The 16,629-nt window shown below is 35.0% G+C and overlaps 1 protein-coding gene across 4 annotated transcripts in view; it reads left to right on the forward strand.

The window, feature by feature from the left end:
• The window catches only part of LOC127498377 (connector enhancer of kinase suppressor of ras 3-like), a 56,662-nt gene that overhangs the window by 39,829 nt on the left and 204 nt on the right, over positions 1-16,629 (forward strand). For 2 of the 4 annotated variants that reach the window (XM_051867655.1, XM_051867657.1), the window contains exons 6-14: positions 3,303-3,422; positions 6,158-6,217; positions 8,447-8,515; positions 8,802-8,948; positions 10,781-10,905; positions 11,490-11,671; positions 12,049-12,135; positions 13,602-13,855; positions 16,213-16,261. In XM_051867655.1, coding sequence (XP_051723615.1) covers positions 3,303-3,422; positions 6,158-6,217; positions 8,447-8,515; positions 8,802-8,948; positions 10,781-10,905; positions 11,490-11,671; positions 12,049-12,135; positions 13,602-13,855; positions 16,213-16,261 — 1,093 coding nt within the window. Of the gene's footprint in view, positions 1-3,302; positions 3,423-6,157; positions 6,218-8,446; positions 8,516-8,801; positions 8,949-10,780; positions 10,906-11,489; positions 11,672-12,048; positions 12,136-13,601; positions 16,553-16,629 lie in introns of those variants that run through there. The other 2 variants (XM_051867656.1, XM_051867659.1) reach the window with 2 other exon arrangements.

Genomic DNA, 16,629 nt, shown 5'->3' on the forward strand with positions numbered 1-16,629 from the left:
TCTGTTACGCGAGAACAGCCCAATCAAACTCGTCGTAGAACAAAATTACAATCCATTCAAAATTCGTTATTGATGAACTTGCCGTTAGTGAAGGCGGGATAGACAGAATCGCGCTGAATGAGACACCAGAAGCGCTCTCTCTTGCGCGCGCTCTCTTTCTTTCCTTGTGCGCGATCCCAGTTCTCTCAGACAGCGTGCGAACAGTTCCCCTTTGCCTGAATGGTCAGATTTACACATAGTTGTCAAAATGTACATCGTGTGGAGTATTTCATGTGAATACAGTCGCTTATGGCTTAAGTGGACGTAAACAGGTAGGTGAAAACCGGATATGTGTCAGTATATTACATCCATGAATTCGGTCTTAAAGCGACAGTAGCCTAATTAAATATTTGTCTGTCATTAATGTTAATCAAACAACAAAATATGTTAAATGTATACATGGTAAATAAACTGAAAAACAAGTTTATTCAATTTTGTATCTCTATTGTATTTGTGGTATTGTTTGTAAACTACTTTTTTTATATATAACAATAATTGCCGTGAAATAAAATTTCTCATATTACAAATAAAATGGTCATATTGCCCACCCTTTGCTCACCCGTCCCGTATTCCACCATGAGAAATATGGTCACCCTACGTAGGCGGAAATACCGAGCAAGTGTTTACAAAGCGAACGTGCAAAGACTAAGGCAAACACCCTTTACAAAAAAAAGTAAAACAACAATGTCTTTCGATTTTGAAGTTGGAGGAGATAATGAGATGGAGTTTTTCTCCCTACCACGGTACTTCTGTCTACATCACGCGTGACCTTTCAAACGTGATTATGTAATGCGTGGCTGATTGCAGAGCAGTGCAAGACAAGCATTTTTGCTTAAAAAGTGTATACGAAGAAGAATCCTGGAATGTTTTCCTCAAAAACCTTAATTTCTTTTCGACTGAAGACAGAAAGACATAAACATCTTGGATGACGGGTGTGAGTAAATTATCAGGAAATTTTCATTCATAATTGAACTAATCCTTTAATGTTATTGCACTTAATGTTATTGATAATAAAGAATGGAATATATTTTTTCCTCTTTGTATTTTATATAAAAATGGTAAGATTATTCTACTCGAATATATGTGATAAACGATTTGGTTCAAAAGTAATCTAAAAGTAACCAAAAAGTAGTCAGAATACATTACCTAAAATGTGTAATCTAAAAGATTACAGTGCTGACTATAATTTTCTTCATGTAATTTGGAATCAGTAACAGATTTTAATTAATTTGCCAAGAACTGTAAATTAAAACTCTTCAGTGCTTTGAAATGTGAACACATGCAGTTATACCTGTGTAGTATTTGGCACTGGGAAGAGTGAAGGAAGTTTGGAATTTACATGCAAGTACACGCTAAGTCTACGCATAATAGGTTGCAAAATCAGACACACAATGCATGAATGGGTCGGATCCTGTTATGTATTCCTTCCCTGTCACGCATCTGTGACAGAAAAAAAAGGCAGCCCATTCATAAGAAGTTGATGAATATAATTGGTCTGTCTGCAATACAAGACACATATACACTACAGGTTAAAGGGTTGGAATAATTAAGAAAATAAAAACAAAAATTTTTGGGATATATATATATATTTAAAGTTTTTATTTTATTAGAAATACATTAAAAACAGTAATATTACTAAATACCCTTGCAATTTAAAATAATTGTTGTTTTTTTTAAATGTAATTTATTCCTGTGATGGCAAAGCTGAATTTTCAGTATTATGCCTGTCTTCAGTGTCACATCCTTTAGAAATATGATTTGGTGCTCAAGTTTTGCAGCTTCATATTTTTGTAGAAACTGTGGTACACTACACTGAAAAAAAAATGTTAACATAAAATAACTGCTTTTAGTCAAAAATATTATTTAACATCATTAACCTACTGTATACACATCAATTTATACCAGCTAAACTAATTTTCTTAAGTTAAATCATGTAGAAATATCTCTTTTCTGTAATAATAGCAGCTTAACACTTTTCACAGTTTACCATTCAAAAGTTTGGGGTAAGTGAGAGTATTAAAGAAAATAATACTTTTATTTATCAAGGATGCAATTGATCAAAAGTATCAATAAAGACATTTATAATGTTGCAAAAAATTTCTATTTCAAATAAATACTGTTTTATTGAACTTTCTAATCATCAGAGTTTCTTGAAAAAATGTATCACAGTTTCCACAAAAATAGTAAGTAGCAAAACATTGATGATAATAATAATAATAATAATAGGAGCCATTATTAATAGAGCACCAATAATAACTGAGCATCAAATCAGCATATTAGAATGATTTCTGAAGGATCATGTGACACTGAAGACTGGAGTAATGATGCTGAAAATTCAGCACAGGAAAAAATTACATTTTAAAATATATTCAAATAGAGAACTGTTATTTTAAATCATAATAATATTTCACAATATTATTGTTTTTACTGTATTTTCAAATAAATGCAGTCTTGGTGAGCAGAAGAGACTTATTAATTATTTCAAACTTTTGACCGGTATTGTGTAGATGATTTGTGTCTTATGTTATGCTGTACTCTGGCTATTTATATAGAAAGGAAAAAGTGATACTCGTCAAAACTTATCTGGCTGAACATTCAACTCTTCAAATCGCAACCTAGGTTAAATTTTGAAAGAATTCCAGCAGCGACTTATTAATAAATTAAGTTAACCCATGTTGTTTAATGCTGTTCCCTCCAGTGTTTTATCCAGAATGTTACTGTTCGGTTTGTTTACACTCCTGTCCTTGTGCACTGAGCGGAAAATTGAATCAAAGCTCAGATAGCATTCAGTTTGTTTATGCGTGCCCTATGGTTTGTTGGACTTTTTTATGGGCTTGGCTGGATTCATGTGGAATTTTAAAGTAAACCTAAGATATCTGTTTTTCCAGACACAGAATAAAGATTGTGTTAGATTAAATTAAAATAAGTGTTTATATTATTGTTACAATCAACATGTTAGTCCATTTAGACTCTGGAAAACCCACAGTTTTTTTTTTTTTTTTTTTTTTACTTTTCATAACTGAAAATTCAGATAATAGCTATTATCTCAACTCCTTCCTCTTGGGACTTTACTTCTGTTATCTTCTCCCTGCACCCGATACTTTGCCTTGAGGCAAACGTGGAGATCTACTCATACGCAGAATTATCTGTATTTCTAATGCATAGCCATTATGCACAGATATCATCTTGAGTGACAGAATTTGAAGATGCCGCCCATTCTTGCAGGACTATTTTTCTAAACACTCTGTTCTCCTAAATTACAGTCGAAGGTGTTGAACAGTATTTGTGACCAGACTGTGAGAACCACCTCTGATCCTCTCATGAGCCAGTCAGCATGTCTGGAGGAAGTTCAACTGACCAACATCAAACCAGGAGAGGGACTGGTGAGAATTATTATTTATATATTTATATTCATAATGTTTTTATGTAATTCCTAAGAAGGCATCTCAAAACAGGTCATAACGACAAAAGTTAAAATTCTCTCACCATTTACTCACACCCATGCCATTCACACACAAAAGAAGAAAATTTAAAGAAAGTATTAGGCTTGGGCATTTTAGTCCATTTTTCCCTTTCAGTAGATCAATAAAATGAGTACTCAAATTTAATTAAAACATATTTTTGATGAAAATATGACAAGAAAAAAAATAACACTGCTATATTATATATCATCAGTGTTTCTGATGATATAGAAACATATAAAAGGAAAATGATTGTTTTAAATAAAATACATTTTTAAATAATTCAATAATATGCAAGTTTAATTTAATTCACTCAAACTAATAATTCTAGATTATCTGATCTAATAAGATTATATAAAAAACATAAACATAATATTACAAATTCTATCTACACAAAATGACCCGAATGCATAAGTGAACTTGAACTGATACATTCTAGTCAAATACATACATATAACTTAAACAACTTAAAGGGATAGTTCACCCAAAAATGAAAATTCTGTCATCATTTATTCACTTTCAAGTTGTTCTAAACCTGTATGAATTTCTTTCTTCTGCTAAACACAAAAGAAGATATTTTGAAGAATATGGGTAACCAAACAGCTGATGGACCTCATTGACTTCCATAGTATGGAGAGAAAAAAATACTGCAAGTCAATAGGGCCCATAAACTGGTTACCGACATTCATCAAAATATCTTTTGTGTTCAGCAGAAGAAAGAAATTCAATGTTTGGAACAGCATGGTGAGTAAATGATGACATTTTTGGGTGAACTATCCCTTTAAACTTAAAGGGATAGTTCACCCAAAAATGAAAATTACCCCATGATTTACTCACCCTCAAGCCATATATGACTATCTTCTTTCAGATGAACACAATCGGAGATATATTTAAAAATATCCTTAGTCCTCCAAGCTTTATAATGGTTGTGAATGAAGACAAAAATAATTCATCCATCCATTAAAAAAAAAAGTAATCCATACGACTCTAGGGGGTTAATAAAGACCTTCTGAAGTGAAGCGATGCATTTTTGTAAGAAAAAATATCCATATTTAAAACTTTATAAATTCAGATAACTAGCTTCCGGCGGACGACTTGTGCTGAATGAGTAATCAAGCTCCTCTTCTCTTATATTGAAATCCTCCGAAATTTCTCTTTAAAACTTATCATTTTAGACTTGACCTGTGATTTGTTTTGCTCTATTCTCTGTGTCTTTGCACAGAGTTTTGTTCAGTATACACGCTCACTGACTGAATTCAGATTCTCTCATCATAAACAACAAAGTGCAGATACGATGTAAGAGATTCATTTCACAGTGTAGACATTTTCAGTAATTATTACCAGAGTTTTTGCAAGAGTGTAGAACTAGACTAGACTGAAGTCATGGACCGCTTCAGTGATGGGAAACTGTCTTTGCTTGGTTTCTGTATATAATTTATTCCCAGTTTAAATAACCATTATGTTTTTCATGCTACTAAAGTAACCAATGGGAAGTCTTAAAGGATTAGTTCACTTTAAAATGAAAATTACCCCAAGCTTTACTCACCCTCAAGCCATCCTAGGTGTAAATGACTTTCTTCTTTCTGATGAACACAATCAGAGTTATATTAATAAATATCCTGATACATACAAGCTTTATAATGGCAGTGAACGGAACCAACAAGTATGAGCTGAAGAAAGTGCCTCCATTCACATTCATCCATCATAAACGTACTCCACATGGCTCCGGGGGGTTAATAAAGGCCGTCTGAAGCGAAGCGATGCATTTGTGTAAAAAAAAAAAAAAATCAAATCCATATTTAACAAGTTATGAAGTAAAATATCTAGCTTCTGCCAGAACGCCTTCTATATTCAACTTCCGAAAAAAAAAAAAAAAAAAGTCAGTAATTTCAATATGGATGGTGTAGGACGTAGCGTAAGCGTTTTGAACTGCGAGAAGCGTTACACTTCCTTCATAAGTTAAATACAGAAGGAGTTCGTTTATGATGGATGGATGACTTTCTTGAGCTTCAAACAGGTGGTTTCCGTTCACTGCCATTATAAAGCTTGGGAGCATCAGGATATTTATTAATATAACTCAGATTCTGTTCATCAGAAAGAAGAAAGTCATATACACCTAGGATGGCTTGAGGGTGAGTAAAGCTTGGGTTAATTTTCATTTGAAAGTGAACTAATCCTCTAAAAAGCAATAAACCTAAATTATAAATGGTTCTAAGCTTGTTTTGTCTGTGAAGCTACAATATGACATGCCGTTTCCCCAAACACAATGTATTATGTATTCTATTAATCAAAATTAATTATCATTATTACAGTATCAAGAGCAATAAATGACAATAATTATTTTTATCATATTATTGCAGCCCTAACCTATAATGAGTTCCTGTTTTTTTTAAGGTTCTGTAAAGTGATCAAGCTTGTTTTTGGAACTTTTTTTATTGCTGGTCCAAGATGGTCTACCAGTATAACCAAGATGACCAGCTTGGACCAGCTAAGTAAAACCAATTGCCGTCAGAGAATGAAATCAGCACGTAGAAAATGAATCAGACTTCTATTTTCTCTCTATGTTTGAAGGTTCCTGTCTGCCAACTGTATATAGTGCTGTTCTCTCTCTCTCTGTTGTTTTTCATGTTTTCTCTTCCTGTCTTCCTGTTACTCAGGGCATGTACATCAAATCCACCTACGATGGGCTTCATGTCATCACTGGCACCACTGAACATGTGAGTAAGGGCTCCAATGACGAAAGCCTTTGATTAATCACATTTCGCTTTTTGATGCCAATGGCTGAGATAAATTTAGCCTCTGTGTGCACGTAATGTTCAGTCTAAATGAACAAACTCAGAGAAAATAGATGGGGCTTCTTTTAGTTTGCAGACTGAAGGTCTACAGATGGCACACAGGAAGTTGTGGGAATTGCACTTTCTCAGTAAGGATGTTGCCATACATGTCAAGTTTGCTTATTCTTTTTTACTTAGAACTGATACTGTAAAATCTATATCTTAAACGCAATGCAAGTCACTTTCAATGAAAATGTCTTCCACGTGCATAAATGTAATTTCAGAGGTTTGTGTGCACTTTTCAGCTTGTCCATGGATTCTTAAAGTATTTAGATTAAATTCACAAAATAGAAAGCTGTTAAATAGCATAGAAAAAAGATGGGAGATGCTTCCGTTATTTGGAATATTGATATTGTGTTATTATCAATATATTCATCGATTCAGAGTATAAAGATGGTTGTACTGATTTATATGCCTGCCATCATTTAAGACCACAAGTAGTAAATCTTGAGCATGAATATGTTAGTTTAGTCTTAAAATTTGCATCAGAAAGTCTTAAATTTCATTCCCTTAAACATAGACTTTTTGTGACCTGTTTAACAACAGATATTTTAGACAATGATGTCAAAATCACACAACGCTTCTGCCCCGAAACTAAACTCCCACTGCTCAAGTGATGATTCATCCACCACAAACCACTTGATGATTAATTACAGTCTGTTAATCATGCTGACATTTGCTCGATTGTCATGTTATAGTTTTTGTTTTTATTACAAAACAGCAAAAGCTTGTATTTAAGCAATATCACTTGTACAAGTTGTGTAATGAACATGCATGACTGTGTTTCATCCATCAGCACAAGGCTGCAGGGGATTGACAGCTGTACTCATATTCAGTCCTAAAGCATGATTGCAAGTGTCCTTTATAAACAAGAAGTTAATAGCAAGTCATTTATGCTTTAGACCAAATTTAGCCAGCATGTATGTTTTCTGCTGGTGAAAATCCGAATGATGCTTCCAGAAGAATATCAAGACACACCAATGGCATGACTGTGAGGAATATAGATAAAGAGGCATGAAGCAGATTTATGACTATACAGTATACTGAAATAATGTAGTGAGATCATTGACGTCGACTAGTCACTGGTCATGGCCTATAGAGGGCGCAACAGGATAAGAAATCTTTGAAGTCCACATTTACGCTCGGTATCCAACAGTAAATGACAAATAAATGCATACTCCGAGAGTGCTCCACAAGATTATACCATCTGGATGCTTAATAATGATCGGGTGATTGCACGTTTTAAACAGTTTATTGTACGCCGCTCTAAACGAATGCTCTGCTACATTGTAACACACACATACAGACAGTAGCGCGTACATCACGCGCAGATCTCTTACACACAGAAACATTCAGTAGCGCAGAGATGTATTGTCAACACTGTTATGTGATTGATCAATAAAATAGCTTAGAAACTGAATAGTTCTAGCATATATTTCTTAGTAACTAAAACCCACAGCTTCACTAAACCCACGGCCTCACCTTCAGAGAGACGCTGCCAGGTAGAATTAATTCACACAGTCACTCTCTCACTAATGCATTCATATAAATGTTATCTTTATTTAGAATGAGCAGAAATCTGTCAGAAATATAACAACCCAAAGATAAAAGAACTGATAAAAATAAGCTGTTATGTAGGAGCAAAAGCCATGTGGGCAGCGCTGTGTCATATGCCATAGCTGTGCACAAGGCGACCCATGTTTGTGTCTCAGCTCAAGGTTCAGGCTTATTTGTTCATTAACGACGTCATCAGTGACTAGTGTGTGTATATATATATATATATATATATATATATATATATATATATATATTATATATACTATATATGTATATGTTGAGCCTTTATTTATGTTTGTGGTGATGCCTTTTTATGAACCCACAACAAATCTGCCTGGCACTATAAATGTAGACTTGATTCAGAAGTAATAAAAAGGGGCAATTTTACCCCCTTTTTTTTTTTTTTTTTTTTTTTTTAAGCAATCTTTTTTATTATTATTTATATATTTAGTGAGGGGCTAGGAATTGCATCTTGTTCACAAAATTTACAAATGATTTTGACAGAGATGTGAATATTTTAAAGGAAAACAAATACTCATCGAATGTCCCCTCTAGTCTCCAGCAGATATGACACACAAGATCCACGCTGGAGATGAGGTCATCCAGGTCAACCAGCAGACAGTGGTTAGTATTTCTATGGTATTTTCTTTTTTTTTTCATCTATACATTTTAAGTACTGAATGAAATGTGTGCTTATGTAATTTCTCTCCACCCCGTCTGCTATGTTGGATCATTTTCTTCACGATTTGTTGTATTTGTGAAGAATTTATGCAATGCTGCCTTAGATTATGTTTAGAAGTACATTCTCTGTAGGATTGTGCCTCATGCTCACCAGGCTTTGTTTTAATCTGAAAAGCCTGAGCAGAATTCTTTTCAGTAGTGCTTAAGGGCTTGTGCTGGTTTACTTCAGGTGGGTTGGCAGCTGAAGAACCTGGTGGCCAAGCTGAGAGAGGACCCTAAACGTGTAGTGCTTCTTTTAAAGAAAAGACCCACAGGAACCTCAGGATTTACCCCAGCACCTCTCAAAAATATGCGCTGGAAACCGCCCGTGCCTCAGGTGTGTCATTCAAAACGGCTTAACAGTCATCAGCTCTCAGATGAACATAGAAGTCAACTGAATTGTGTTTTCTGATTGTAAAAATATTAATCAAAGATCACATGCATGAAATATTAATTTTATATACATTTTTATACTATATGGCCAACCATACACTACTGGTCAAAAGTTTAATGTTTTTGAAAGAAGTTTCTTATGCTGCAAGACTGCATTTACTTGATCAAAAATACAGTAAAAACAGTAATATTGTGAAATATTATGACAATTTAAAAGAACTGTTTTTTATTTGAGTATATTTTAAAATGTAATGTTTTCTTGTGATGACAAAGCTAAATTTTCAGCAGCCATTACACCAGCCTTCAGTGTCACATGATCCTTCAGAAATCATTCTAATCATTTAAGGCCTTTAGTTACACCCAGGGAATGTCAGCAAAAATATTTGAACAAATTGCTGTGGTTTATTATGGAGCCCCACACATGACATGCAACAAATTATGAATTTGTTCCCATGCCACGACTTACTAATACATCAGCGTTTAACTAATTTGTTCCCTCATTTTAAGTAAATTTTGCACACAATATAATCATTCTTTCCATTCATTTTACTTAAATTACTAAAATGAGAAAACAAATTAAAGGGGTCATTGATTTATGATTTGACTTTTTTAACTTTAGTTAGTGTGTAATGTTGCTGTTTGATCATAAACAACATCTGCGAAGTTACAACGCTCAAAGTTCAATGCAAAGGGAGATATTTTCTTTTACAGAATTCTCTTTTTAAGGACTACAACAAACAGCTGGTAGGGACTACACTGAGCTTCTTCCCGGGTTGGTGACATCACTAACCCTAAAATTTACATAAACCCCGCCCCCGAGAACACACAACAAAGGGGGTGAGGTCATGTTGGGCTGAGTTGTTGTAGTAGAGCATTGTTGACATGCCGTCATTTTACGCCGGACTGCTTCACAAACGAGGGTCAATTCAACGCTGGATTTGCACAAAAGATTAACATGACGGCACATGCTAGTCCATGAGTTGAATCAACTCCACAGCAACTACATAAATTTATCCACTAACCATTCAGAAACGTCCAGTTTCATTCTAAAAGTTGTAACTTCTTCCTGAGTCTCTCCATCAGTGTCCGACTCCGGTTTGAACAATGTAAGGCTGAACACCGTTACTGACAATCCTCAATTTTACTGCGTGAGATTCTCCAGCTTTGTTGTTGTTGAGCAACCAAAGCATGAGCTGTTAAAGCTCCGCCCTCTTCTGGAAAGTTGGCCGGGAACAGCAGCTCATTTGCATTTAAAGAGACGGCGTATTTTTGCTCACTCCCAAATAGGGGCAAATTTGACAAGCTATAGTAAATGATCTGTGGGGTATTTTGAGCTGAAACTTCACAGACACCAGCGACTTCTATTGCATCTTGTAAAAGGGACATTATAGGTCCCCTTTAATTTGTGGCCACGATATATACATATACATTGTTTGTTTGCATGTCATGTTCGGGGCTCTGTAGTTAATAAATCTTCAAATCAATTTTAAAACTTGGGTGTGTTTCGGTTTATTCAGTGGCCTATCTATTGTAGATCTAATAGATCTATTGTTATATCATTTGAAACATATAATTAATCAAATATATTATACTGTATATGTATAGTTAATTTATTTCCTAACACACTTCATATTAAATATTTTGTTTGAACAAATGTTGCTACATTGATAAATTAGTTTGTTTTTTTATGTCGCCCTCTTCAGTGATGTCTTGAGGATATATGCCTTTTTATTTATGAAGAGATGTTTTACAAAATGTTTTCATCATGTTCTGCAGAGCTCCACCTCTCCTAGTAAGAGTCAGTCACCAGATGGATCTGCCCAACCCTGCAGTAGGAAGGACAAGCCTGCCATCCTGGACCTGTACATCCCTCCTCCTCCCTCAGTGCCTTACACTCCACGGTGAGCCTGAAACTAAAACATCCGTCAATGTTCTCTTGTAACATGTTGTAACAAGATATTCAAATACCTTGTAAATATCATGGTATTTTGATAGTGGTAAACATTCTGAACATTGGATCTATCAAAGTGTAATGGTATTTGGGGCCGCCACTAACGATTATTTTGGTAATTGAGTAATCGGTCGATTATTTTGACGATTAATCGAGTGTACGCAATAATAACTGGTTGGATCAAAAGCAAGAAATCATATGGTTTTATTGAACAACACTGTTAAAATACTTAAAGTAATATACATGAAATAAACAAAATCAATTTATGCACATTACATATTATAACGAATGCCTGCAGAGGGCACCAATGGGATGGTGATTGTTGTTACCCTCGACAAGGGTAAATTGCAATCAAGGATTTTTTAAAGCTGAATTGTGACAGCCCTAAATTACCATCAGATTCCATCACTTAATATCAATGCAGTACTTTTATATAGAATTCAGACTTTTCCAGGCTCTGTATTTCTGAAATTACAGTAACTATATTATTTAATTGTTCCTGCTGATTAAATAAACATTTGTCCGCTGTTATAGGGAGGTACGGAATGGCTCTTACACCAGTCTCAATGCCAGACCTAAAGGCTCAGAGTCCCCAAACTCCTTCCTGGACCTGGAGAGCCACCGGCGCTTCACAGTTGCAGACTACGATAAACTGTCTGTTCACCCAGTTGAGGTCAACGTGCAGATGCGTCCAAGAGGAACGTCCTCATCACATGGTCAATATTTCAGATTTACAGTCATTCATTTTTTTATTTTCATCATTGTCAAATTTTATTTATATAGCACCATATAAAAACAACATAGGCTGACCAAGGTGCTTTATAGTGCTAAGACAAAGCTGTATTACATCACATACCGTATTATACTATACTGAGAATTAGAATAATAGTAAATATAACTGATTTATAAAAAAAAAATCAAGAAAATAAACAATGTTTTTAACTTAAAATCACTAGAGCGGATGCTGTTCTAATAGATAATGGTAGTGGTATCATTGCAGTATATCTTAAATCAGTTTCTTTTGGCATTGCAGGTCCTCTGTGTTTTCATTGAGTGTGACTGTAATTGTCTGTTTTCATGAATGTACACACAGGTAAACCGCGACCTCTGTCTATGCCAGTGGATACGTGTTTGAGCGTGGCAGACCTGTATGCGAAGCCCTGGACACAGGGACGGAAAGGTACAGAACACTGTCATAAAAAACATGCCACATTAAATAATCCGGTTTAGCCACTTCACAGGCCTCAGAGACGCACGTGGAGAATTTTAGGGGTTTTTTTTTACTGGAGAACTTGAGTGTGTTCACACTTGCCAGGTTTGGTTCAATTAAAATGAGCTCTGGTGAGATTACTCTGTTAGTGCGGTTCTTTTGAATAAGATGCTGCCATCCGAACCCAAAAACAGGATGTGATGTCACAAGATGCAAACCTAAAAAAGACAATGCTTAAGCATACCTGGTTCTTCTCATCATAGGATCGATGTTGCCCATCAGAACCGCCGTCTTCTTGCAGCAGAGCTTCATTTGTGTGTGTAACGGAGGAAATCCTGGCACTGGTTTGACTCCTTTACACATTTTAGAAGCTCTCTATGAGTTCTCAGCTGGTAAAAATACCACCATATGCACACAGATACATACAACCAGTGACAAAGAGAACCAAGAAAAAAAAAAGAACCAAGAGAAGCAAACTACAAGTGTGAACACACCATAAGAATCAATATTATTGTTCCTTCAAAAACTAATTTAGACCTGTCCATCAGTTTGTAAAAATCAAGAAAATCAGATTCTGAACTGTAAAAAGCCTTCATGTGCTTGTGTAAACTGGTAATTTTCTGAGAGCTATGACTACGATCTGTACCACCACTGCAGATTTAAGGTGTTTTCGACTTGAAGCGGCGCTGTGCAGACCGATTGGTGTATGACATTAAAGTACAGCGAGAGTGATTCGAAAGCTATTGCTGCATTCACGCCATGTCGTAATTACCGTAAATAAATCTTCATATGTTTTCGAATCGCTCTTGCAGTACTTTGATGTAATACACCGATCGGTCTGCACAGTGCCGCATCAAGTTGAACACACCTTAAATCTGCAGTGGTCAGGTGGTACAAGTCGTAGCTCTCAGAAAATAAAGAGGTTACACATTGTAAAGTCCTACAAGTACATGAAGGCTTTTTACTAGGGGTGTAACAGTACATGTATTTGTCCCGAACCATACGATACAGACGTCACGGTTCAGTTCATGCAATCAGATGACGAATACATTCAGTCACAGGCGATCCACACTCCAATCCAGAAGGGGGCGCGGGCGGTAATACACCGATGTTTGCTAACCGCCACAACAGGAAAAAAAGCTGAAGAAGAACAGCGCATATGTAATTGACTTGAGCGCTTGATAACAAAGTCCACTAGCTAGTGCACAAGCGCCAAATGTGTCTTTCTGCGCTAATGGACAAAGGAGAATAATTTGAAACAGAGCACGAACTATGCTGGTATCGAATAACCAGAAATTTGTCAACAAAAAAAACAAACATCCCCACTGCAAATAGTGGATTACACATTTGCAGATCAAATAATAAACATCTTTACATACCATATGATTGTTGAAACATGAATTTGTTAAAGGGTTTTTTTTAATCTTCTGGTGTAGGTGAAGATCTTCTGTACAGATACCTTAGCAATGAGCGCATACCAACTATCGCCGAGGAGGCCTCGGGCCCGGGCTCGTCGTACAAGTTCACAGCCGAAAGACCCGCTTACGGGATGGACTGCTCGCGGAACAGCCGATACCTTGTCAATGCAGATCTACACAACAGCGCCACCATTCCTTATCAGGAGGACTTAGTCAAAAAGACGCCCATGACATCCACCCCCAAACGGCCGCCCGCGGAGCCCTCGCTACTGGTCAGTTGGATCACACGGCTTAAGCTATTGACTCACTAATGTCAGCTTGCCTTCTCCCTTTGTCCAGCTGTGTGCGGTGACTCTTTTCTCATGTACTTTTTCATGCTTTCACTCTCCTTTTCTTGGGATATTTCTTTGTGCCTCTTATATTACTACTTGACTAGATTGCCTTAATGTGTCTAAAATGACTAGAATTTAACCTCAGAAATGTATGTTTGGAAACATGTGTGGGGAAAAAATGAGATACATTATCTCTGGTTTGCTCAGAAAAATTGACTTGTATGCCACAGTATTAATTTGTATATGAAGCCATTTGAAAATGTATATCTACCTCAGCTATTTCACAGTGGTATCCATGAAATTCAAGGTGTTTATGTAACAGTAGTACTTTTACATAGATTATGGTTGGAAAAAATCAATCTGGTGAAAAAAAAGAAAAGAAAAAGTGCTTTCCAGTCATTTTTTTTTTTTTTTTTTTTTCATTTCTACTAAACCCCCATGTGTTTCCAAACAGTTTAGTTAGTCAACTAATTTCTAATCAGAGAAACAAATGCATCATGTTGTTTCTCTCGTCTTTTTGCTTTGGATGTGGAACCTTCAATAGATGTAATTGGAGGGTTGAGCAAACTTTTTTTCAAAGTTTCTATGAGTTTCATCATGGTTAAACTGTGTTGTCTCCTTTATGTGTTAGGAGTATGAGTTGTAAGTAAATTATTTTGACAGATTTTTTTTTTATCATTACATTACACCAAAGTATATCCGTATCCGTTTCTGACCTTTTTATTTGAATTTGTGGTGCTGTGCTTTGCTTTTGTGACATGGGTATATTAACAGTATTTTTTTTTTTTTCCAAATGCTTATTATTATTTTGTAAAAACAATATTCTTATTTTTCATTAAAGGGTCAGTTCACTAAAAAAAATTCAATTCTGATGTCATTTACTCACCCTGTGTCATTACAAATCTGTATTAATTTCTTTCTTCCATGGTAAACAAAAATGAATGTTTTGCAGGTTGTTTAACCTTTTCTGTACCACAAAAGTGGATGCTGCATACCGTCAAGCTCCAAAAATCCACAAGCTTTGGCTTTAGAAGACTTTGAAATATAGCGCACACTAACACCCGGTTTCACAGACAAGGCTTAAGCTAGTCCCAGACTAAAATGCATATTTGAGTTGTTTTAACTGAAAGCAACTGGACCTGACATAAAATATGTCAGTGCCATTGTCTTGTCTCAAGATTCACACCAGTAATGTTTTTTTTTTTTTTTTTCTAGTGAACATTTAAAAATAAAAGGTACTTAAATATTGAACTAAGGTCTAATCCTGGCTTAATCTAAACCCTGTCTGTGAAACCAGACCTGTTTGTTATGGTGATGATATATATCATCATAACAATATATAGCTATATATATATATATATATATATATATATATATATAGAGCTAGCTCTGGCATTATTTTAAAGAAATCTCCTTTTGTGTTTCATAGAATAAAGAAAATAATAAGGTTTATAATAAAGGTTTGAGTTAAGGGTGAATCAATTATGACAGCTTTTCTAGCTTGTCACTGTAAACTCTATGCTTTTTAGCTAGTGCAGATATTAAATTGTATTTGCTGAGGATAAATGGTAGCACAGGTTCAAAAATTAGAGAGAGAATGAACCAAATACTACAAATAAGATTAAACACAGTATAAATCACTATTTTTTTTCTAAATTAACACAGTTCATCTGCGACAACAGCTGTAATTGTTTTTTTTAAATGCTGAGTTTTATATCAGTATTTTGCCATATCTAGATTATGCCCTATTAATCTACACTGTAAACCCGAATAAGTTGTCAAAACTCCAAAAATTTTATTTTTAATAAAATTTAAGTTAATTCATACACTGAACGTAAAATTATCATGTAATCTTAACTATATATTTATAGTGGGGGAGTGAGAGGGGGACAAGATTGGGAAAGGTCCGTGAGCTGTGACATGTACTTGGGTTGCCTGAAGTGCATGGCGCGAAATGACATCTTAAATTATATTTTTAGAAGTGGAAATTTAGCTAGCTATAACTTCTAGTTCACCAAATGCTAATTTGTAACACAATGCTTTGATAACATTAGCATAGCATAGCAATTGCTGAAAGAGTATGGCCATATAGAACATTTAACATATACCTGTTCTCAAACTAAGCTCATCATCCATTTGTCACCATGATGGTAACCCCCCAAAACCCCAACATAACAGAAACTCTTCTAAATTGGGATAGCAAAGCATTAAACACTACTAAATCCCCCACTTAACATTAATCTTGCACAAAAAAACATTATATAACACTTAATTTTAGCATTTATTCTCCCTTTCAGGTGTCATGGCAAAGCATGCTGGGAAATAGAAATCCCAGCCCAGTTTCAGGTAAATTTAAGTTTGTCTAAATTAAAAGAAACAAGTTCATAAAACTCAAAACAATGAACAATTCAGATTACTTAAAATGTGTCAGTTTTGTGTATTCAAAAGAAAAAGAAAGTTGTTAATACTCATAAAAGTTAATTTGATTGAACTAATTTGTTTAATTTGAGTTTGTCCTACTCAAACCAATTAATTATTTTGAGCGTTAGGGTTTACAGTGATAAGCTATTGTTTTGAACCACATTTATACTTTGTATCACATTATTTGCTTCTGCTCATTAAAGTTGCTATTCCAGATGTTTTTGTTTTGTCTTCATTGAATTATAGTTGTCTTCATTTTAAAACAATGCACTGTTTGTCTGTTACATCCGTAA

The sequence above is a fragment of the Ctenopharyngodon idella genome, chromosome 17, assembly GCF_019924925.1.
Source record: "Ctenopharyngodon idella isolate HZGC_01 chromosome 17, HZGC01, whole genome shotgun sequence".
Lineage (NCBI taxonomy): Eukaryota > Metazoa > Chordata > Actinopteri > Cypriniformes > Xenocyprididae > Ctenopharyngodon > Ctenopharyngodon idella.